At 38.3% G+C, this 25145-nt stretch overlaps 1 protein-coding gene across 9 annotated transcripts in view; it reads left to right on the top strand.

The window, feature by feature from the left end:
- DLGAP1 (DLG associated protein 1) overlaps positions 1-25145 on the top strand; it is a 1123488-nt gene that overhangs the window by 937218 nt on the left and 161125 nt on the right. For 6 of the 9 annotated variants that reach the window (XM_078153489.1, XM_078153491.1, XM_078153488.1 and 3 more), the window contains one exon: positions 19776-19805. The exons of the other annotated variants lie outside the window; for them this stretch is intronic. In XM_078153489.1, coding sequence (XP_078009615.1) covers positions 19776-19805 — 30 coding nt within the window. The remainder of the gene's footprint in view (positions 1-19775; positions 19806-25145) is intronic. 9 annotated transcript variants of the gene reach the window in all.

The raw sequence follows: 25145 nt of genomic DNA, 5'->3' as shown, positions 1-25145 counted from the left end.
TCTTGCATTGCTGAGAAGGGCTAAGTCTATCAATGTTAGTCATCGCACAATGTGGTACAACATTCTCCTGGTTCTGCTCACTTCACTCAGCATCAGTCCATACAAGTCTTTCCAGGTTTTTCTGAAGTCTGCCTGTTCATCATTTCTTATGGCACAGTAGTATTCCATTACATTCAGATGCCACAACTTGTTCAGCCATTCCTCAGGAAACTATTATTTAAGAGAAAGCCCCTGCCACTATGTAATTATAAGGACTCCAAAACATGGCCCTGAAGAAAATGTAGCTCCTTTTCTTTACAGAGGTGGAAGAGTTGGTATGAAATATCACATATGCTGTCAGACTCTATTGATACATTGGTTGGTTTTTCTAAACTGTGGTTTTTTTCTCTTTTTTTATGATTTGTTACAAGGAATGGAGAGGGAAAGGGTGGGGGAGCATATTCAGAATTGAAAATGACATGATAAAAGGTATCAATATTTTTTTTCTAAAGAAAGTTCCTCAAAAGGCCTTTAGGACCACCCAAAGGGACACTACTTATTTTAAAAGGACAATGGTCTCTAGTAAGTAGACCCCTAGAATAAGAATCCAGACACAGGAAACATAATAGAAGGCTAAACAATTGACTTGAATGGTCATGCAATTCACACATGTTAACAGTTGATCCAATTCTAGTCATTCCTTGGGTCAGAGTGAAGCCTGCTTTATGCTGGGGTTCCCATAGCAGAAAGCCATTCCCAGAAGCAACAACCTCAGAGATTCAAAACCCTTCATATAACCATGAATGAATTAATGAAAAGGCATTTATTAAGTACATGCCAGGCACTATGCTAAGCACTAGGGATACTAATACCAAAAGCTAGTTAGACTTTGGCCTCAAGGAGCTTGAATTCTAATAATAACAGTAATTTGACTACTGTTATTTGGACCAGCTTGGCTAAATTTCAAGAGACTCATCACCAGGCTTACTACAGAGTGGTGAATTTTCCAGCCATGGAAATCCTCAAAGACTGTCCACTAAGTCATAGGGGGTATGTGATCTGCATGAAAGGAAGGAGTACCCATATTGATAAACCTCACTGGGTCTGTATTCAAAACATTTCCAGCTTGGCATGACCTGGAATGGCTTTCAAGAAGCCAGGGTCACCTTTGTGCCATGATAAGAAATAGAAGTGTAAGACTGTAGCAGAGGAATAGGATTTTATTTTTAAAGAACTAAAGGGAACCTTGGTATTTGCTCAACTGAAACTCTAATAAGTAGATGCTTCTACAGACCTATGATTTTTGAGATAGAGAAGTCATGTGGAGGGAACCCAACTCAGTTCAAGGATGGTAATGAATTTGTTTTAGACATGTTGAATTTGAGATGATAGCTTATCCAAGTGTAAACAGTCCCATGGGTTCTCAAGAAATACTTTACGATAAAACTATAATATCCTAACTGGTCAGATTCTCTTTACATCATAGGATCTGGAGCTGAAAGGAACCTTGGAAATCATCTGTTCCAGTCCTCTGGACTTCTATGAAGTTATCAGTTTCAGTCTTCTCTCTCCACCTTGATTTGTTTTTTAAAAAAATTTTTTAATCAGGCCTTAATGTACATGCCTTTTAATGTCATTTCAAGGGAAGAGATGTATTTTAAATGGAAAAGCTATCATTATAATGTCTTTTCCTTACCTAACAGGGTCAGCAGCACATTGGGTTATTCCCTTCAACAAAATTAAATCCCTCAGGATAATTCTCCTATAGAAGAAATGGCCAACAAAGTCTGCAAAAAGTCCCCCAAATATCACACTAGTGAAGCAGAGCTTATGAACACCATGTACACTTCATTCCTGTATCAAATGTGAATGATCCATGACTGTCATAAAGAACTGAAAATTGTGCACCTTCCCTTAAATCAGACCTGCACAACTTGGCAGTAGGTAGGGGCCAAAATTAAAATAAGCTAAACTTTGTCAGGCCTCAGACCGGTTAAATAGGAGACAGATTGGTGATGATTGCTTGCCACAAGTCACGTGACAAACAGGAGAGAGTGTGCAGTGGCAACCCTACTTTATTTTGTGGACTGCCTGAAATCCTTTGGCAGGCTACAAGCAACCACAGGCCATACGTTGTGCAGGCCTGCCTCAAAGGAAGGGGAAAAAATGGAAATTATTGCCCAGGTCTGATTATCTTCCCAAGGAAAGGCATTTCTTCTAACTTCTAGCCCATCAGATTGCACCATCCTTTTCTTCTTATTCAATCTGTCCTCATATTTTTCTCTTTTTCTCCCACCCTTCTCCTCCACACACACCCCATTCCCCCAACACTCTTTTTATTAGTCCCTATCTCAAGAGGGTGAAACAGGAAAGACTATAGGGAGCCAGAGAGAGAAGTGGTAGGAGAAGAAATAGAAATGAGATTAAAAACAGGTAAGGAAAAACTAATTATGGGCCCTACCCCTCAGTTCTTTTCAAGTACCACCTTCTATATGAAGTCTTTCCTGATTCCATAGCTATTAGAATTCTCTGGTTGAGTTCCCTAATCAAACCAATGATTTTTAAAATCCTCTTTTGTGTAGGATTTTGATTGCATCTCTCTATAAAGAGGGACTTACCCATTTGACTCATTCATGATTCATTGTGGATCTGATACAACAAAGGTGTGTCCATATCATTTTAACTCCCTGAGACTCAGTTTTTCCATCTGCACAACAGGGTTAATATAGCTGGTTTTAAAGTAAGGTGGGCTTGAGTTCAAGTGCCCCTCTGATACACACTGACTGTGTAACCATATGAGAGTCACTTAATTTCTCAGTGCCACCCAATAATTCCCTTCTCTTCAGATTAGGTACCTGTTTGCACTGGTAGAGAGGGTGCCTCACTAAGAGCTTCCTAAAATGATGAAATTACAAGCCTATTTAATTTTTGTAAGTCCTTAACTCACCTGGGTTGTTGTGAGAGTGAAATGATGTAATCTCTGTAAAGTACTCTGAAACTTTCGGGCTCCAGGCTATCTTTTTAAGACTCTAGATTACTCATTAGTACATTACTCTCCTTCATACACTCTAGGGTCCTGTCAAATCAGCCAACATGCACTCCCTGGCACACTACTCTCTAACTATTATCTCCATGTCTCTATCCCCCCATACCTGGGATGTGCTCTCTCCTCATCTCCTACTCTTAGAAATTCTAGCCTCCTTCAAAGCTCAACTCAAGCACAAACCCTTAGAAGAGACCTTTCCTGATACCCCAGCTGATAGTTTCTCCTTACCACCACCACCTCGAATTATCTAGTCTTTAATTTGTGTGCATTTTATATGTATTCATCTATGTGCATGTCATTTTCTCCGATAGAATATAAACTCCTTGAAGGCAGGGACAATGGGGAGGGGTTGCCTTCAGGTACTTAGGACCTATCATAATTCAGGGTACATGATGAGGGCTTAAATGAATACTTGCTGAGAGAGTGATTGATGGAATACTGTATAAATACTAGTTACTGTTACTATATAACTTCAAGTTTGACTTGAAACATTGAAAAATTTAAACAATATTTTGAAACAATGGTTTTAAAATACTTTCTTTGCAATCCTTCTAAGTATGTCAATACTCCCCTAAGATCAAATGATTTTAATGGTGTAGTCATTAATTTTGTAATTTGGTGTGGGAATAAAGGAAAATGGGAAGAGTAAAGGAGAGGGAAAGGTTGTTTTCAGAAGACTATAGAAAGATTAAAGAAAAATGGAGCCTAGGTGTCACTTAACCCATGCCAGGTATTTAGAATTGAATCATCAGGATAACTGATTTCCTTCTTCCCTTTCTCTTGACCAATAGAGACCTGACTTCATATAGTCTGGAATACCCTCCCAGAAAATACTGGTATACTACACACACACACACACACACACACACACACACACACACACACTCTCCAACCAACAGCGAGAGGAAGAGATTGAATATTCCCCTCCCACTTACCTCCAGGATTCTATAGAGATAGAACTGGGCTCAATGACAGGAAGACATGTGTTCAATTCCCCCTCTCTGGCACATATTGGCTGTGTTATCCTGGATAAGTCACTGGACTTAGTGTTCTCAGTGTCACAGTCAACTCCGTAAGTCTATAAAGTGCAGAGAAGATGCTGATGTACATTGGGAGAGGAAGTTTCCTCTTCTGGGAGTTCCAGTGAAATCATAGGTTCAATTCCCCTATCTTGATCTGAGAGATACCCCTTTGTACTTTCTGGGATATTTTATAGGCCATTGGTGGTTAACTTGAGGAGAGGTCCATGGATAGATTTCAGAAAGCCCATGAGCTTAGATGGGGGGAGGAGTGGGGAAGGGGGAATTACATCTGTATTTTTACTGACTTCTAAGTGAAACAACTCCATCACTTTCTTAAGTCTAGACAATTAACAAAACAAAACAAAAAAAACACAAGCCCTGATTTCTAATTTGCTGATTTCTGAGATGTAAATACTTACATAGACCAGCACACCCTTGAACACTTCCCTTTCCTATATCTCTTCCCTTAGAAGACTTCCTACTTTTCCTTCAATCCTTATATTGCACTGTAACTGCTGATAGCCATTAAATTTTTTTTAAAATTTTATTGTTTTAACCGGAGCTTCCTAGATTTAAAAATAACATTTCCACATACATAGTAGAATAGAAAATATTATATTTTAAAAAAAGAATTTCTATTATATCCAGCCAGCTTTTTAAAAGTATATAATAAATTCAGCATTTTACTTTCAGAGCTGTCCTGCTTAGCTGTCTTTCCTTCTGAACTTCCTTCTGTTGTCTTCTGTGCATTTTAAAAAAGTTTCAATGACTCTTTTCTTTTCATCTTTTTGGGCAATGCTATCTCTGGTATCCCTTTGCAAGTAGAAAAAAAATACAATCCTTATAACAAATAAAAATAGTCAAGCAAATCTACATATTTGCCGTGTCCAGAGATGTGTATCTTATTCTGCATTTCTCTGTCAGGTGGTGAGTAATATGCTTCATCACTGGGCCACTGAAGTCATAACTGGTCATTGCAGTAATTACAATTCTTAAGTGTTTCCAAGATGCTTTTCTTTATGCTTATGTTGTTGTTACAGTCCAAATCATTCTTCTGTTCTGCATCAGTTCATACAAATCTTTTCAGGTTTCTCTGAAACTGTCCCTTTCATCATTTCTTACAATAATGTTCCATTAGCATCATAAATCAAAATTTGTTCAGCCATTCTCCAATTATTAGGGACCGTCTGAGTTTCCAGTTCTTTGATACAGCAAAAAGAGTTGCCATAAATATTTTGTACACATGCTTTTTTCTCTTTATTTGATATCTTTGTAATAATAATTGTTATAATATCTAGCATATATAATGCTTCATAGTTTGCAAAGCCCTTTACGTGTATTATCTCATTTTAGCCTAACAACAACCCTATGAAGTAGATGCTACTGTTATCCTCATTTTTAAGATGAGAAAACTGGGTCTGAGAGAAGTTAAATGACTCCTGGAGTCACAGAGATAGTGGGCATTTGAGTCAGGTATCACTGGGTCAAAGGATATGCACAGTTTAGTGACTTTTTACATAGCTGCAAAATTTTGATAGAAAAATTTGATGACCCTTTTGCCCTCGTCAGACTTCTTTCCATTCAGGGCCTACATTTTAGGCAGGACATTGGTGAGAGAGAGACAGACAGACAGACAGACAGACAGACAGACAGAGAGACTCAGAGAGAATTCAGAAGAAAGATTATAAATTTACAGATTTAAAGTTTGAGGCCTGAGAGTGCAATCCTCATCTTATACATGAGGAAACTGAGACCCAGAAAGATTAAGTGGTTTGCCCATGATGTCACAGGGAGAAAGTGACAAAACTGGGATTTGAGCACAGAGTCTGGCTCCAAATCTATCATTCTTTCCACAATTAGGCCTCCAGCAAGATTGGGGCTGAGAGCTCATGATCTTTGAGGATTGGTTGAGGGAACTGGTTATTTTAGCCTGGCCAAGAAATGATTCAGTTCAGTTCAATAAACCTTTATTAAGCACCTACTATGTGCCAGGCATTATGTTAAGCATGGGGCTACATAGCAGTTGTCTTTGGGTATCTGAAGAGGAACCATATGGATAAAGGATCAGACCCATTCTACCTGATCCCAGAGAGAAAAAGGAACATTTGCAGGGAGGCCAGCATAGGCTTGAGGTAAGAACTGTCCATAAGTACAATGGTCTGTTTACAGATTCCCCCTCATTTAAGGCCTACAGGCAAAAGCTGGATGACCTCTTGTCAGGAATGTTGCAGAGTAAAGGGAATTCCTACTCAGGTTCAGCTCAGACTGGATGACCTTTGAAGCCCCTACCAGCTCTAAGATTCTAGGATTCTGTGATTCTGGTAAGAGCACTGATCAAAGTGTTAATGTGACTATTTTACTGTCACAGTTCTAATCAGTGACTGTTTCTGCTGGCATACAACTGTTCCCTGTAATGTTCAGAAATCTGAAGCGTTTGGACGTTTGTCTCCATCCCAATAGAGGCCACAGGAAATTAATTTTTTCTTTTTTACATCTAGTTTAACTGGTGAGTCTTTCTGTGGCCAATAACATGATGTAGTAACACTAACAGACAAACACCAGGGGGAGATGCAGCTCTACAAAAGGAACTGTAGAAACCCTGAGGGTCTCATTAGATACACAGCAGGCTGGTCAGGCATCTCTAGCAAAGGAAAGAAATCCCTAATAAAAGGCGAATTCTGCTAAGGACATAAACTGCAAGGGGAAAAAAAACCCTTTCATTTAAAGCTCTGTGAATTAGCTTGAAAATTGCATTTCTGCATCCATGCCTAGCTGGAGGATTTTGCAGTATTTTTTTCAAGTGTACAAAATACTTAATTTTAGTTTTCGGTTATGGAGCTCTCTATTCTTCTTTCTCCACCACACACACACACACACACACACACCCCTGGCATATTTATATACAAATTGTCATGTTAAATAGTGACCAAGCTAGCCAGAGCTCAATAATTGAGCTCTCAGTCCTTGAGTTCCTTCCCCTCATACAGCCATTAAGAGTATTCAGCTTTCATTATTGGTTATACAGCCTTCTTTAAGGGCAAGCCCCGTCAGTACCAGGGCTTTGTTACCATTTCTACTGCCACCAGGTGTTTGCCGTCCCATCCCCCAAGAATGAGAGATCAAAGGTATGTTCACATCTGCTGCTCCCTCTCCAACCCACACTTTTAATCTACTATTTGTTTCCTAAAACAAATAACACCTTTACAATCTAGGCAGTATTGTGCATGTAGAAAGGAAGAACAAAATTAATTGGAAACAAAAAAGCAACCTGGAACAAAACATATCACTGTGGTAGACAATAGGAAGCACTGGCATCCTGGGAGTATTTTTTTTTCAGAAAAAACAAATATAATGCTGGGATGTATAAATAAGATTTTTGCAATGCAGAAATAACCAGAGAGGAACATGGACAGTAATATATCTTTACCACTTCCATTGGCCTATAACATCAGTGAGTTTACTCTCAAAACCTGTATAGATACACAACTAGAGTATATCTTCTCATCCTATGTCAATTTTTTGTTCATGTTTCTCCTTAAGTCCTCCATAGAGGTTCTAACCGATGTGTTGGAGGTTTTCCTTGAATATTTTAGCAACACCATCTATCCCATCTCATCACTCATTCTTGCTATATTATTAACCCACTTCTTTCTCTGGTAGATCTCCGTTGATGTCTTTCATGCCACTTCTTGCATGTAAATCATCAATAGCAATATGATCCAGTCTATTTATACCCACTATGCATTTCTCTATTGTCTTTTGGATCTCCCACCATTTTGATTCTTTTTTTATTATTATTATTATTTAGATACAGATAAAGAAGAGAGGCAGGAAGGGAGGTAGAGAAGGGAAGAGCATGAGGATGAAAGAGGGAGCATTTATTAAGTGCTTAATACGTACCAGGTGCTGTACTAAAACACTGAGGCTAGCAAATACAAAAAAATAAAATGTAAGGGGTCGGTGTGTATAGATATGGTTTTGGTTTTGTCCATGCAGTTTATGTATGTCCACATGGGTCTGTTTAGATTTGGCTTGCAAATAAGCAAGAATAGGTATTTCTAGCATCTCCTCTCCCCACCTTTCTCCAAAAGAAACTTTGATTTCTGCTTCAAGGGGAAGCAGGAGCTTGGGGCCAGAGGTTGACCACTCCACTCTCTTCAAAGAGAAGGGTACCAGGCTAGAATTATATCTATCTGCTCCCTTAAATACTGCTAGTCCAAGGGAAGTAATGTTTAGATTCAAACTACGTTCCTGATTGCTATCCCTTAATGGGAAAGGAGGGCCCCAAGCTAAATATCCACGGCTTGACTCCCTTTCCACCAGATGCCAATTCCACAAGGAACACACATAACAAATAACAAATAAGCTCATTTATCCAAGTTGATAGCAAAACATAAATCAAACAAAGTATACATAGGAAAATAAATACCTTATAATACATAGTGAGTGAACTCTTCTGTTTGGAATGAGAAAACTCAGTGGGTGGGAAGGTGGGGGTAAGGGGAGGAGAGAAAGAGAGAGAGAGAGAGAGAGAGAGAGAGAGAGAGAGAGAGAGAGAGAGAGAGAGAGAGAGAGAGAGAGAGAGAGAAACTGAGTCCCACATCTCACTAAAAGGAAAATTCTTTTTTTTCCTTTTTTTAATATAAATTTATTTATTTTCAGTTTTCAATATTCACTTTCACAAGATTTTGAGTTCCAAATTTTTACCCCATCTCCCCCCTCCCACCACCCCAAGATGGCATGCATTTTGAATATCCCTTCCCCTAGTCTGTCCTCTCTTCTATCTCTTCCCCCCTTCTATTTTTCTGTAGGTCAGGACAGACTTCTGTACCCCATTTCCTGTATTTCTTATTTCCCAGTAACATGTGAAAACATTTTTTTAAACATATGTTTTTAAAACTTTAGGTTTTAATTCTTCCCCCTTCCTCCTTCCCCACCCACCCTCATTGAAAAGGCAAGCAACTCAATATAGGTTATACATGTGCAGTTATGCAAAACAGTTCCATAGTAGACATGTTGTGAAAAACTAACTCTATTTCCCTTAATCCTATCCTGCCCTCCCATTTATTCTATTCTTTCTTTTGACCCTGTCCCTCCTCAGAAGTTTTGCTTCTGATTACGCCCTTTCCCAATCTGCCCTCCTCTCTATCATCCCCCTGCTCTCTGTCCCCTCTTCCCCCTATTTTCCTGTAGGGTAAGACAGATTTCCTTACCTAATTGAATATGTATGTTATTCCCTCCATAAGCCAAATCCTATGAGAATAAGATTCACTCATTCCCTCTCACTCCTTCCCTATTTCCCCTCCACTGTAAGAGCTTTTCTTTCTGTTTTTTTTTGTGAGATAATTTACCCATTCTACCTCTCCCCTTTCTTCTTCTCCAATATAATCCTCTCTCATCCCTTAATTTTATTCTCCACTTATGACCCCTTAATCTTCAGCTCACCACAGGATTATCTATCTATCTTTCTATCTACCTATACATACATGTAATTTTTTTCCTCCAACTACCCTAATACTGACAAAGGTCTCATGAGTTATAAATATCATCTTTCCATGCAGGAATGTAAACAGTTCAACCTTAATAAGTCTCTTATGATTTCTCTTTCCTGTTTACCTCTTCATGTTCCACTTGAGTCTGTATTTGAAAGTCAAATTTTCTATTCAGCTCTGGTCTTTTCACTAAGAATCCTTGAAAGTCCTCTATTTCACTGAATGACTGTTTTTTCCCCTGAAGGATTATACTCAGTTTTTCTGGGTAGGTGATTCTTGGTTGTAATCCTATCTCCTTTGCCCTCCGGAATATTATATTCCATACCCTGGAGTCCTTTAATGTAGAAGCTGCTAAATCTTGTGTTATCCTGATTGTGTTTCCACAGTACTTGAATTGTTTCTTCTGGCAGCTTGTAATATTTTCTCCTTGACCTGGGAACTCTGGAATTTGGCTACAATATTCCTAGGAGTTTTCCTTTGGGGATCTCTTTCAGGAGGAGATCAGTGGATTCTTTCAATTTCTATTTTGCCCTCTGGTTCTAAAATATCAGGGCAGTTTTCTTTGATAATTTCTTGAAAGATGATGTCTAGGCTCTTTTTTTGATCATGGCTTTCAGATAGTCCAATAATGTTTAAATTCTCTCTCCTGGATCTATTTTCCAGGTCAGTTGTTTTTCCAATGAGATATTTCACATTTTTTCTTCATTTTTTCATTTGGTTTTACAGTGTCTTGATTTCTCATAAAGTCACTATCTTCCAATTGCTCTATTCTAATTTTTAAGGAAGTATTTTCTTCAGTAATCTTTTGGACTTCCTTTTCCATTTGGCCAATTTTTCTTTTTAGGGCATTTTTCTCCTCATTGGCTTTTTGGACCTCTTTTGCCATTTGGGTTAGGCTGTTTTTTTAAGGTGTTATTTTCTTCAGTTTTTTTTGGTCTCCTTTAGCAAGCTGTTGACTTGTTTTTCATGATTTTCTTGCATCACTCTCATTTCTCTTCCCAGTTTTTCCTCTACTTCCCTTACTTGCTTCTCAAAATCCCTTTTGAGCTCTTCCAAGGCCTGAGACTGATTCATATTTTTCTTGGAGGCTTTGGATGTAGGAGCTTAGACTTTGTTATCTTCTTCTGGTTGTATATTTTGATCTTCTTTTTCACCAAAGTAAGATAATATAGTCTGACTCTTTTTGCGCTGCTTGCTCATGATCCCGGACAATTATTTGAGTTTTAAACCCTTTGTTAAGGTAAGAGTCTGCTTCCAATGTGGAGAATGTACTGTCCCTAGCTTCGGGGGTTTATAGCTGTTTTCAGAGATACTTGTAGGGACCTGTAAATTTTCAGTTCTTGCAATGTGGTATGAAAAGGGGTGAGGTGTTTACTCCTTTCCTGGACTGTGCTGTGGTCTATTAGTGACCACAAGCACTCCTTTTTGTCCTGGAACTGTGAAGGAGGTGTCCTGTCCACAGTCACTACAAGCTTCACTCTGCCAGTGCTCCTTCTCACCCCTGGACCCCCGTCCAAAACTGTGACCTAGATCCAAGCACAGGCAAAGCAAGAGATTCCTGCCTCAGCACAAGCAGAGAGATCCCTGCAATCCCCCTCTGATCAGCCACTTGATTCCCCCTCAGTCTGTGGTCTGGAAGCTCAGGAAGCATCTGCCCACCCCAGGGCCGAGCTCTCAGGGAACTGGATCTGAGACCCCCACTTCCTCTCTCAGCACCACAGAAACAGATTTTTTTCCCACAGACCCTCACAGTTGTCTTTGGCATTCCTGAATTGAGGAGTCTGGAAACCGCCACAGTTGCCCACGATTCAGTCCTCTGAGGCCTGTTCCAGGTTTGCTGCAGCCTGCGCCCATGCTGTGCTGTGCTGCACTCCCAGCCCAGCGCGATATACCTTTCTGGTCAACCATCCCGGTTGTCTTGGGCTAGAAATTTGTTTCATCCTGTCTTTTTGTGGGTTCTGCTGCCTTAGAATTTGTTTAGAAACATTTTTTATAGGTATTTGGAGGGGTTTGGGGGAGAACTCAAGCAAGTTTCTGCTTTCACTCTGCCATCTTGTCTCCTTCCCCATTTTGATTCTTTAGGGATTGTAGTATTCTATGACTTGAAGCCATATAGCCTCATCAGGAAGAAGACTGGTGTTCAAATGATAGGTTTTCTTATGTCAGGAAGCATTCTGAGATCACTGAGTGCACCATACTATTTCCCAAATATAACTAAACTTGCTCTCTTATTCAGTTCTAGGCCAAACTCATGGTGTTAGTTTGCAGTGTTAGTTCAAATTATACGTATTGATAGAGCAACTTAATGGACTCTTCATACAACAGTATATCATAAACAAAGACTTTTCATTTTTGTCTTTACAATCCCAGCATCTTATACAGTACCCCCATTTAATATGCACTTAATAAATGTTTGCTATTTGACTGGTCAATATGCATTTTTTCATCCACTTATTTTTTCCCATATGAATGACTAGCCTAATTAATCTCATCTGAGTAGTTTATTGACTTCCAGTGATTCACCTAAAGCAGAGTACTTTTACTGTACCTCAATTAGCAGCTAGCCTAGAACTCTCTGACTATAGCTTGATTTTAATTACACTGGTGATTTTATTTGAAGCAAAGGACCCTAGAAACCCAGCAAAAGGCAATATGATGGGGGGGCGGGACAGCTAGGTGACACAGTGGATAAAGCACTAGCCCTGGATTCAGGAGGACCTGAGTTCAAATCCAGCCTCAGACACATAACACTTACTAGCCGTATGACCCTGGGCAAGTTATTTAACCCCATTGCCTAGCCAAAAAAAGAAGGCAATAGGCAATATTGAGCCTATTTGTATAGGACTGTTGAATACTTTATGAAGTATAAGAGAAGCTAACCATTGTTAAGCGGGTGGCGCAGTGGATTGAGAACTGAACCTCAATCAGAAAAACTTGATTTGAAATCCAGACCTGGACACTTGATAGGTTTGTGACTCTCAGCAATTCACTTAAGTTGCCTGGTTAACTTTTACGGTACCTTTAGGTTCTCAGAAGCTGTGTCATTAAAGCATGTGTTCTGGTAGGTTTTACAAGCTAAAAATGCTTCACATATGGTCCTAGCAATACACTATGTGTGCTGAATGTGGAAGGACTAGCCAAGTATACAGTTCATTACCCTCAGGCTGGCCATGAGGTGATGAATGAAACAAAAGAAAAATGCAATTATTTAAATATTAGAAAACAAAACCTGAAAGAATAAGAAAAAAGAAAACTGAAGGATCTTTAAGCTAAAAAAGACTATTGAAAATAAAAATGGAGAATGGTAAAGTTTGCTTCTCCACGCCCACAGAAAATTAAACAAGATGAAGTGAATATAATATAAACCAAGAAGAATTTTCTGATAGTAGAGTTATTGAATAACAAAATTAATTGTTGTCAAATACCTTACCTAGGCATTTGGCTATCTTAGAAGATTTCAGCTTTGGGGGAAAAAAATTTAAGTAATTCAGTAACACACAGAAATAATCACCCATAAGTCACTTCTCAGCCTCAAGGAAAGTTCTCCCCAATTCCACTCCATAGGCATATTTCAGAATTATCATCTGTCCCTGCACTCTATCATATAGCTATATATGGGAATATCTTCTTACTTCCTTTTTTTGAATTATTTACATGATGATGATAATAATGATAGCATTTATAAAGTGCTTTAAGATTCACAAAGTGCTTTACAAATATTATTTCAGTTGATCCTCACAACTATCCTAAGAGGTATTATGCTACTATTATATTATTATTATTATTAATGCTATCATTATCTCAATTTCATAGATGAGGAAACAGAGGCAGACCAAACTTAAATGAATTGCCCAGAGTCACAAACCTATCAAGTCACAGTCCTGACACTGGATTTGAAATCAGGTTTTGCTGATTGAGGTTCAGCTGTCAACCTACTGCACTGCCCGCTTAACAGAATGGTTAACTTCTCTTATACTTTACAAAGTACTCAATAGTCCTATACAAGGAGGCTCAATTTTGAGCCAATATTGCCTTTTGCTGGGTTTCTAGGGTCCTTTGCTTCAAATAAAATCACTGGTACAATTAAAATCAAGCCACAGTCAGAGAGTTCTAGGGTAGTTGCTAATTGAGGGTCCCACAAATGAATTCTAGGATTATCCTGAGGACTTCTCACCTTTCTCCATAGATTCACAGAACTATAGGATTCCAGAATTGGAAACATCAATTATTCCTTGAAAGGAATATCTTTTACTACAACTAATCCCCTGCTTGAAGACCTCAAATAATAAGTAGCCTGCTGACTTCTGGATCAACTTCTTTTATTCATGGATAGTTTCACATGTTGTGTAACATATATCTGCATGTATGACCTAAATCTGCCTCACTACATTTCCTATTCATTACTTTTAGGGTTCAACCTTCTTGAGCCAAGTATAACATGGCTAATCCAACTGCCCTGTGACAGTGTTTCATATGCTGGAAGACAATCCGCATTTCCCAAACCTTCCTACCCCCTCTCCAAAGTCTTCTCTACCCCAGGCTAATCATTTCAAGTTTCTTTAAAAGTTCTCATATGACTTTAGGTCACCTGGATCTCTAGTCCCTTCTTCATACTGGTTATCCTCATCTGGACAAGCTATGGTTTATTAATGTCCTTGTTAAAATGCGGTACCCAGAGAAAATACAGTAGAATTACCTACTCCCTCATTTTGAATACTGTTTCTCTTCATGAAACTGTGTTATAGCTGGGCTTAACCAACTCAAAGCTTAGTAGGGAACTAAGAGAATAACAAAAATAACTATTATATACCATATTATATGAATGCATTAGAGACTTCAAAGCAAAGTGTATGAGAGATCTGATAGCAGAAGACATTACCAACCAAGGAGATTGGGGAAGTCTTCATTTGAAATCAGCTTTAAAGGATAGGTAAGAAGTAGTGTGGTAGGCCAATGGGAGAGCTTATTTTGTTTAACTATGCATATTTGGTACAATGACTTAGCTTTTCTTTTTCCTTTTCAGTTGGGAGGGATAGATAAGGGAAAAGAGGCCCAGACATTGGGGGAGCCCAAGATGAGAAGAAAACAGAAGGCAGGTGAGAAGGACTCAAAGACAAACAGGATAGCTTTGAAAGTATGTGTTGAATTGAATATATACTTTTTTTAAAAAAGCATACTCTACAAAAATAGAGATTCCCAATTTTATGTGAATCCCCTCCTTTGGTTCCATAATTCATATGAAAATGCTAGTTTTATTTAATGTTTTTCAAGGTCAGAATTATTTGAAAATTAAATTTTGCTTAAAGTGGTATGGTACAAAGGAAAGTGTACTAGATTTAGAATCAGGTGACTGGAGTTCAAATTCCAATTCTATTACTTAGTGTGTGAACCTGGGAAAGTCTCAGAGCATCTCTGGGGCTCAGTTTCCTCACCCATAAAATGAGGATATTAAACTAGATGACCTCTGAAGTACCTCCCTTCTCTAGATAGTACAATGGAAAGTATGCTGGTCATGGAGTAAAGGAGACCTGAGTTCAAATCCAGTCTCAGAGGCTTATTAGCTGTATGACTCTGAGTGAAGTCACTTAATCTCAGTAGTGTGCCTCAGTAAGCTCATTGGTAAAATGGAGATAATCATAATTCCTGCTTCTCAGAGTTACTATAAAGATAAAATAGATAATATTTGTAAAGTAATTTGGAAACCTTAAAGTTCTGTATAAAATCTAATTGTTGTTAGCTAAAAATTCAAAAGGAGAAGAAAAGAATGGAAAATATTCCAGACAGAAGGAAGAACCTGTGAGTATGCTACATTTTTAGAATGAGAAGAGAGTTGTCCTGTCTGGCTTATATATAGAGTATGGAGAGATGTGAAATAAGGCTCAAAAGATTGAGTATTGTTAGGTTGTGAAAGACCTTGAATCCCGAGCAAAGGAAAATGAGCTTTACTTGGTAGAAAATAGAGAGCCATTGAAGATTTGAACAGAGAAATGAGGTGATCAGATTTACATGTAAGATTATATAGACAGCAGTGTGACAGAGAGATTGGAACAGGAGATGGGGTGGTGAGAAGATTTTTTAAGTAGGGTATTCATTGATCCACATGGATAGTAATGAGGGCCTGTCCTAAGATAATGGCAGTGAGTATAGCAGAAAGAAATTCAAGAGATGTGATAGTAGAATTTTTTGAAAAGAATAATAAACCTGGTTGAGAACTGATTGATTATGAGCCATGAGTGAGAGGGGTTAATCAAAGATCACTAGTTTATATGAATGTGAAGATGGGGTGAATGATATTACAGATGGAAATGATTGAAATCACTAGGAGGACCAGATTTAGGGAGAAAGCTAATGAACCTAGTGTTAGACATCTATGGGGAAATAATGCAGAAGAAAAGTCCCAACTGGAGACATGCATCAGAGAGTCACCTATAGGTAGTAGTTGAGCTGTGGAAATGAATAAAGTTGCCTAGAAGAGAAAAGATATCAACAACTCCACAATCTTTTATTAAGCATCTATTATATGTCAAGGAGAGAATCTAGGACCCTTGAAGAGCTCCCACCTTAAGGGTTTAAGAGGATAAGGAGCCAACTTGAGAAATAACAAAAGGAATAGTTAGGCCTCTGAAACCAAGGGGGGAAGAGAATAGTAAAAGGAAAGCATACTGAACAATGCCAAAAGTGGTGAAAGGGCAAGGACAATGAAAACTGGGGGTAACTAAATTTGGTGGTTAGGTGATTGGTAGTCTTTGAGAGAGCACGTTTATTTTTAATAAATTTATTTTTTTACATGCATTATAATATGTCCCTCCCACTGTCCCCCATTGAACAAACAAATGAATAAATAAATATGTAGATAAATGAGTGAATGAATAAACAAATAAGTAAATAAAGCAGAAAATAAGAACCTCATCATAAGCACACATAGTCTAGCAAAAATATTGGCCATGCCCAAAACTGTATGATCCTCTCTGTATTTTAAATCCATCACCTCTCTGGTAGGAAATGGGTGATTTATTTCATCTTCAGCCTTCTGTACTCATGGATTATCATTGCACTGATCAGAATTTCAAAGCTATTTTTCTCTATAATGTTGTCATTGTATAAATTCTTCTCCTAGTTTTGCTCACTTCTATCTGTATCAGTTCATAGAGATCTTCTCAGTTTCCTCTGAAACTGTCTGTTTCAACATTTCTTATAGTACAATAATATTACCTTACATTTAATATACCACAATTTGTTTTGCCATTCATCAACAGAAATTGATTAGAATTTCCCTTGGTTTCCAATTTTGGGCTACTATGAAAAAAGCTGTCCTAAATATTTTTGTACCTATAGATCCTTTTCTTCTTCCTTTGATCTCTTTGGAGCACAGGTCCAGAAGTGGTAGTTAATTGTTGTTCAGTCATGTAGAACTCTTCATGACCCCATTTGGGGTTTTCTTAGCAAAGATATTGGAGTAGTTTACCATTTCCTTCCCCAGCTCATTTTACAGATTAGAAACTGAGACAAACATGGTTAAGTGACTTGCCCAGGGCCACACAGCTAGTAAGTGTCTGAGGGCAAATTTGAACTTAGGGAGATGAGTCTTCCTTTGCAGACTCAGCACTGTATCCACTGTACCACCTAGCTACCTGAAGAATAGAAGAGAGGAGCTGAAAAAATTCCCATGAGTAGCTTCAATCTTCTCTGTGAAGTTGAAGGCTGTAAATTCTCTGCAAAGAGAGAGGAGAGAAAGTTTAGAACTTTTGGAGAATGAGAAAGTGCTTAGTCAGAATTAAGCAGAAAGATTATTGAGCAGCATCAAGAGTTCCACTTAAATTGTTAGCCATGAATTTGTAGTGGGTGAAGTCGGCTGCATTTACTGAAGTGTACTAGGGGTACTCATTAGCCTGAGGAACAGAAGAGGGAAATACGGTTGATGAGAGTTCCCTAGGTATGAGGATTCACACTTCAGAGATAGTGGAAAATCAAGAAGACGAGAACCTCGGGACAGTAGCTAATGAAACATGAAAGTGCTAAAACCAAAGGGTCAAAGCCGGGCTTCAGTGCAAATGAAGCTAGAATGAAGATGTTCTGGGACAATAGTGATTTGTAAAGAACCAAAGGTCATGCCAAGGGCCAAGAGGAGAGTTAATATAAATCAGAGTGGGAGCAGTGAAAGGAATGAAGGTTGTGGTCATGTTTTTATGTCAAGTGGTTTAATTCAGACTGTTAAAAAGGACTAGAGGGGATTAATAAGCTCTGAACTTGGAACAGAAATCATTATCTTTTTGAAGTCAATATTTTGATGATGATAATAATAATAGCTAACATTTACCTTTGCCTAAGATTTGCCTAGATTTTACATTTATCTGATCTAAACTATATAACAGACTTATGAAGTAGATATTATCATCTCCTTTTTATAAATGAGGAAACTGAGGCTCAAAAAATTAAGACTTGCCCTCAGTACTACCCCGCATGTGGTGGCATGGCTAAAATTATATAAGAAACATAAGAACAAAGAAAATGATCAGCCAAGCCTTCCACACTGTTCATAAATGGAGACTCCTGTGATTTAAAAAACAGTGTTGCTGCCTAAAGAACCTGCTATGTACTGTTTGTGGTGCTGCCTGCTTGCTTTCTGGGCTGTCTGAAGTCCTTGTTCCAATAAAGTCACTTCTGCATCTGTTTGGGCTGCAAACCCTGTTGATCTGTCTGCTGCTAATGTTTCCCACACAGTTCCTGCACCAAAGTCACATTTGAGTGCCTTTCTAAGACCTAAGAAAACTATAAATGTGGAGGAAAGGGGAGGGTGACATTTTTTCCCTATAAAAATAACAGGAAAAGACAACTCTTAATAATATTGGACTATTCACTTAAACCAAAATCCCTAAATATGGATTTACTTATGAGAGACGATTCTACATTCCTAAGATTTTCCTCTCAATACCGCACTAAGAAGCAGAAAGTCCATTACTGATTTTTTTTTCTTTTTAAATGGAATGTAATGGATAGCAGAAGAGTGGTATATTCCTTTGGAAGTTATGATGGAGAACAAGTTGACATCATCAGTTTTGAAAAGCAAGGTGGATACATGCCAATGCTGAATTTACCCGCTGCAGTTAAAGAGCCCTTTGAATTTGCTTCATCTCCAGTCCATGAAAGAGCCAAAACCACACCCTCAGCCCAAGGAGTGTACAGGCCCTGTCATTTTGGCTATCCTATGGATCTTTGAAGATTTCCTCAATAATGGCCATTTCGAAGGATTTATTTTTCTTGAGCTCCTGAACTATGTCCGGTTTTCTCAAGTCCAGTATTTTCCAGAGACATTCTGCCTTCACCTTTATATAGACTTTAAAGTAACTATAGGAAAGCTATAGGAATACAGAAGTAGCCTCAAATTTTTAATTTGATGTGTAATATCAAAAAACAATTCTAGTCTGGAATACAACAAAGTATAACCTTAAAATCCAAATGCCCTCAGAATTTAGAGTATTTGATGGGAAGGACCCTGGAGTCCAGAGTCTGTTTTCTGGTCCCCCATCACTAATGACAGTCTCTTCATCTTAAAATAAGGGGATTGAGCTACATGACGTCTGAGGTACCTTGCAATTCTAATTTTGCACTGTTATGCTAAATTCATCTCAAGAACTATATTGGACTCTTGCCCAGAGGATAAAGCCAGAAGGGCTTGGAAAACATCAAACTGAAAATACTGTCTGTGACCCAACAACCTCAGAGAAACCAGTTGCTAAACCACAATACAAAATTTGACACCCTGACAGATTTCAACAAAAACCTTCTTCCAAAATGGTTAGAAGGCAAAGCGAGTCTTTGAAATTATGCCTGGCTCAGCTGACCATCTGAAACAAGCTATGGAGGTCCTACCCCTCTCCTGCTTCCTTTCTCTTTTTCCTTACCCAACCTAAAATGTGGGATTTTCCAGGTTGATAGTGCTTTAACACATTACTTATACAAGGTTTGGGTTTTGCTTTCTCCAAAGACAGTTGAGATCTCTTTCTCATACCTTTTATTACTCAGTGTTTTAATTTGGAAGGTTAAAAGTGACAAGAGGAAACTAATGCACTCTTAACCTGGACTAAAAGAAATTAAATTTTCTAAGTCAATATTCTGATTAAAACAAACTCTCTGATTACTAATAGTTGTAAGTCTAGACCTGAAGCATGTGTTATAGAAGACTGGAAGGGTAATTTGGGGCCATTATATAACTGCCATTTTTTGTTTTTGTTCAAGGTATCATAAAACTGAGTTCTGCAGTTGAAGGTACGTTTTTTTGCAACCACAAAACCAATGCTTTGCTCAGGGGATCCAAAGAAGGGTTTTGGTATTCTTCCAGCAGTGACGAGAGGGGCGTCTGTAGCACTCTGGGTAGTTGATCATCATTTTCCCCTGAGTGCCAGCAGTTGCCTTTCTATCTCATGCCTTTGCTTGTTCCAGTCAATATATGCCTCTGGGTCTCTCACTTTTCTACAAGTTGTATCATCATGAACCTGGGAAGGTAGCAAAACAGGAGCGTGGTTTCTATTTTCTACTGTAATTGACTCACACCAGATGACCTTCAGCAAGTCCCTTAATCTGTGTGGGCTCCATTCCATACTGGGTAGTGGTTACGTGAGTCTTTTCAGGGAACTTTGCCTTTGGTTCTTTCAACAGGGCTTTCCACTAAATTCTTTGGGCATTTACTCATACATAGCACACATATTTGCCCTGGAAATACCTGTTTCCCAGAGAGCAGAACACCTAGTTATTCTTAATAATGAGCAAAATAACTAAGTAGATATACATGGCAAATATCAATTGGGAGTGTGAGGGGGGAGGGAGGAGGACAGGATATGCTACTCAGGATAGGGTTTTAGTACTGACTTAGAGATGTCCTTCCCATATCGATGAATGATCAGTCTTTTTAGCTTCCCCTTGCAGGAATCTGAGAAAGCAAGGTAAGGAAAAAGGGAAAAAGAAAGAAAGGTAAAACTTAGAGGGGAAAAGCCCAGGAGGAGACATGATAGTGTACATCCCCAGAGAGTTTGTTTCTTTGGGCTTTTTTTTAATATACCATTTTTTAAAAGTTGCATTATGCCACGTTATCTGATTGATGAATTGTTATTACAAACATTATCCTTATCTTCAGGGAGCATACAATCCAAAAGCAGAGAATATGTCCTTTTCTCTTTTTTGTGAGTTTTTATGTTTGTTTGGGGTTTTGTGTGTGTTTGTTTTACTGGGAGTGTTGTCAGTCATGCTTCCGAGGTTTCCTCATCCTGCTTAATCAGGGAAGGCTTCTCGGAGGAGGTGTTGGGCTTTAAGGTGAGTTTTTAATTTAAAAGGAGCTATGGCTGGTGAATGGGAAATGCATGGACATGGGAGTGGGGAAATGATATGTTGGACTAGAGCAAAGGAATAGAGCTGCATAGATAATAAGTAAGAGGGGGCAAACCACATCCAAAAGACAGGGATTCTTACTTTTGAATAGTTTAGAACTGTGGTGTTTCTAAGGAAGATATTGAAAAAGTAAATTCTAGAACTCATATTGCTACAAAAATACCACTGCTCGTGCTACGCAGAGAACAAGGAAAAGATGACGTGGAATTGAGGACAGAGGGTATGAGGGCAGAGGGAAAGAAAGCAGGAGAGGTATAGGGCCTCCATAGCACATTTCAGGTGTACAACCAGGCCAAGCAAGAATTCAAAGACCTAGTTTGATTCTGATGCCCAAAATCACTCCACATAGAGGGACTGAGTATTCTACAGCAACAACTCTGATCAGGGATCTCAGAACTGAGTTTCAGTTTAATTATCTGTGGAGCAGGAGTTCTTAAATTTTTTTTTATGACATTGGTAGTCTGGAGAAGCCTCTGGACCCCTTCTCAGAATAATGTCTTTGAATAATTGAAGGGAAAACTAAATTTCACTTTAGGTTAGTGAAAAATAAAGATGTGATTTTTTTCCACATCCAGGTTTATTTAATCTATTCATGGGTCTTTGGGGCCCATGAACCCTAAGTTAAGAAACCCTGCTATCAAATGAGAATTCTAACACTGCAGATTCTCTGGGGCCATTTTGATATTTTATGAAGGACAGGTTTGGAAGTAATCACTTTCCTATTGCCTGCTTGACTTTATGTTCCAAAGTCATTTGCCCCAAAAGTCACCAAAAAAGATAGCTTCTTACAACTAATGCCTATTTTGCCACCTGAGCCCCCACAAAAAGTGTTCTATATTCTTCAGAAAAAGACTCTGGGGAGAAATGAGGACAGGAGACATTGATTCCTTGTTTAGCCTCCTTCCTGGCCCTTTCCACCTTCATCACTTTGCCCACTTTGTAGCCCTGAGTAAAGTCAGAGAACTCTGGCAATGGCATCCTCTGGGTTCAGTCCCACTTCCACCACTCACAGCAACACTTGATTGGCAGAGAGTTGTTGGCAGCCTTTCTGTAGGCATGCTCAGCATGCCTCTTTTGGAGCACCAAACCAAGGTCTACACAGTTTTCAAAGCTAATGCTACAGACTTTGCAAATGCTCACCTAATGAGCATATTTGCAAGTTCTCCATTTGTGAAGATCAACTTTAAGCAGTTTTATTGAGCCTCCTAAACTTAAAAAAAAAAATTAAAGTCAAAAAAGCAACCAGTTAAATTGTCAGGATCTGAAAACAGTTCTGGATTGGATAGTCCTGGAATCAGAAAAATATCAAACACATTTTGAGTTTAGAGGTTGTTTGTTTTTAGGGGGAAAAAAAACAAAAACAGAAAATATCTTGAGTCAAAACAGAGAACCTATCACTATGTGACTTGTTATTTGATATCATGCAGGTTTTCTTCTCCCTTTTGTCTGAGAAAAAGAGATTTTCATTGAAATCCTTGAAGTGTGAAGAAAAACAGAACTGTCTCTACAAATTGCATTGACATTGGATTAAAAGTAATCCTATGTCCTTTAAAAGACCTACCTGGTAGAGAGACACATGACTATGTTCTAATCAACCAGCAATAAAGAAAATATTTTCACAAAACATATCACATTTTTGCCCCCACTACCACCAACATTTTTATTTTGTCCCTTTGTTGTAGATACTTTGGATTCTGGCTGTTTTCAATGCTCAAATCAGTGATCCCCTACGTTTTCTTAAATAATAAAGCAGTGAGGCACGCATAGGGGAAAAAATTCAATTGCCAAAATAATTGTAAATCTTCTAGGATTTTCTGCCTAGTAAATTTATTTTATCTCTAAGATTTTTTGCCCTTAGCAAAATCCTTCTTTTTTCTGTGTAAGAGCTCACACTTGCCTTAATCAAGATAAAATAAGAGCATGGGACATAACAACATCTGAGGCATGCCGATGTTAGAATTACTTTCACAAATTGTAGACAGGTTTGCCTTTTTAAGAGAGGGAATAACCAGCCCCAGCCTGAAGCTTTTTAAACATATAGACATATGTGTAGAGTGAGTTAAGAGGGAGACTTGTCACGTCAAGAGAGGCAAGATGAAACAGAGCAGGAGCAGATGAGTTGATTACAAGCCTTTTGAACTGATAACTGCGGCTGTGTCATGTGATGAGATTTGCCTGAAAGGCTATTTGTTTTCCACACTGTAGATGAGAATCAAGAATACCAGAATGACACCAAGTACTTTGAAAACCTAGGCTAGGGAGATGAAGAGTTTGGCTTCAATGGACAACTGTTTCATGTTTCTTAAAATGGGAACAGATGAGTTTATGTGAAGAAATCATCAGAGATTTTCTCACTTGTCTGGCCCAGATAGAATTGTTAGCAGATCTCTTCTACCCCAAACCTTCCATCTAGTGAGATTGTTGGGATTGTGCCTCTGAAAACCACAGCAACATTTGACAGAGTAATGAGCCCACAGGTTTCCAGGAATGGCTTTGTTTTCGAATGGCAAAGGTCCCCCGGGCATCTATAGGTTTCTGTGTTGTTTGGTCATTCTATTAGTAACACTGGCTAGAAAGTCTTAGGAGAAGAAGGCGTTTGTTTCTCAAAGAGAATGTCAGGGCAGCCTAGCACCCATCAGAGAAGGAGACTATTGGTAATAGTCATGAAATTCTCTAGCTAAGGCTTCTCAAAACATTACAGTCCTGACCTACCACACATGAATTCTCTTTAAGAAGATAAGCATGAATACACAAAAATCTGACTCAATCCTTTTCATCCAGTTCCCTAAATCTTGCAGGACTTCAGATTGACTTTCTGTGTCATAAATACTTAACAACCAACAAGTGTTCATCTATCAGCGTGTCCTAGTATTTCCCTCACTAAGTATTCCAGGTGAATAAGAAATTCATTCATTCATTCTTCTGTCTTATATACCATGTCATTTCTGGCAGACTTATGTACAATGTATCCACAATGCAGTATAAAATTAGAGTATTTTTTTTTAATCTCAAACTGGCATTTCATTACTCCTCTCAAAAAATCTTCCTAATTGTGTTTCCCCAGTTGTTCTACAACGTGCTAGACACTAAGTTTAATTCACATAAAACCCACTAATTTTTTATTTGTAATCAGTTTATTCCTTGTAATAAATTTAAATGAACTTTCTGATGTTTATATTGTTAGAAAGCAAGACTACATCATTCTCTAGGTAAAATACCTGTAGACAACTACTTAAAAGGAAAAAAAAGGTTCAGAGAGGAGTAACCTCTCTTTTTTTCCTATTAAAGTTTTATTAATGCTCTTCTATTTTTTGTATCCCTTTCAGTTGTTTTTTAATTATATCTGACTCTTTGTGACCCATTTGGAGTTTTCTTGGCAAATATACTGAAGTGGTTTGCCATTTCCTTCTTCAGTTCATTTTATATTTGAAGAAACTGAGGCAAGCACGGTAAAGTAATTTGCCCAGGGTCGCATAGCTAGTAAGTGTCTGAGGCCAGATTTGAACTCAGAAAGATGAGCCTTCTTTATTCCAGGCCTGGCACTCGATCCACTGTACCCCTTAGTATATCACTAACACTTCCCAGTGACTCTTGACCATCCCTATACACACTCACAAAATAGGACACTCCTTTACATAACAAGTTCAATCAAGCAAAACAAATCAATACATTGGCCATTCCTGAAAATACATGCTTCAATTCTCTACCTGTATTCTACCACCTAGTAGTGAGAGGTATGAATCATTCTTCATCTTCAGTCCTCTGAAGTTACTATATCTGGTAACTTCTTTCAGTAGAAGTTCCGTAGGGTATAAGATGGCAACAGACTGATAAACTGAAGACTGAAAGGTAGAAACAGATCAAAGGATTTATTGGTGAGCCTAAAAGAGACACCCAGATCTCCTACTCTTCCTTTAATGATGATTAAAAATCAAACATGGCTAACCTTGGGAAAAGTTCAACTAATTGGTGAAGAAAATAGTAACCTATGGGTATGATTTCAAGGACAATAAAAATCAATCAAAAAGCATTATGAAGTTTTTCCTGCATACCAGGCACCGTGTTAATTACTAGTGATACTAAGAAAAAGCAAAAACAGCTCTTAACTTCAATGAGCTTACATTCTAATGGGGAAATTACATATATAAATCAGTACATACAGAATAAATACAGAGTGGATGGAAGGTAACCTTAGAGGAGAAGGTATTAATAGATGGAGAGACC

The sequence above is a fragment of the Phascolarctos cinereus genome, unplaced genomic scaffold (assembly GCF_003287225.1).
Source record: "Phascolarctos cinereus isolate Bilbo 61053 unplaced genomic scaffold, phaCin_HiC Scaffold_4;HRSCAF=312, whole genome shotgun sequence".
In the NCBI taxonomy this organism is placed as follows: domain Eukaryota; kingdom Metazoa; phylum Chordata; class Mammalia; order Diprotodontia; family Phascolarctidae; genus Phascolarctos; species Phascolarctos cinereus.
Note: the sequence above shows the minus strand (reverse complement) of the source record. Positions and strands in the feature narration are given on the sequence as shown.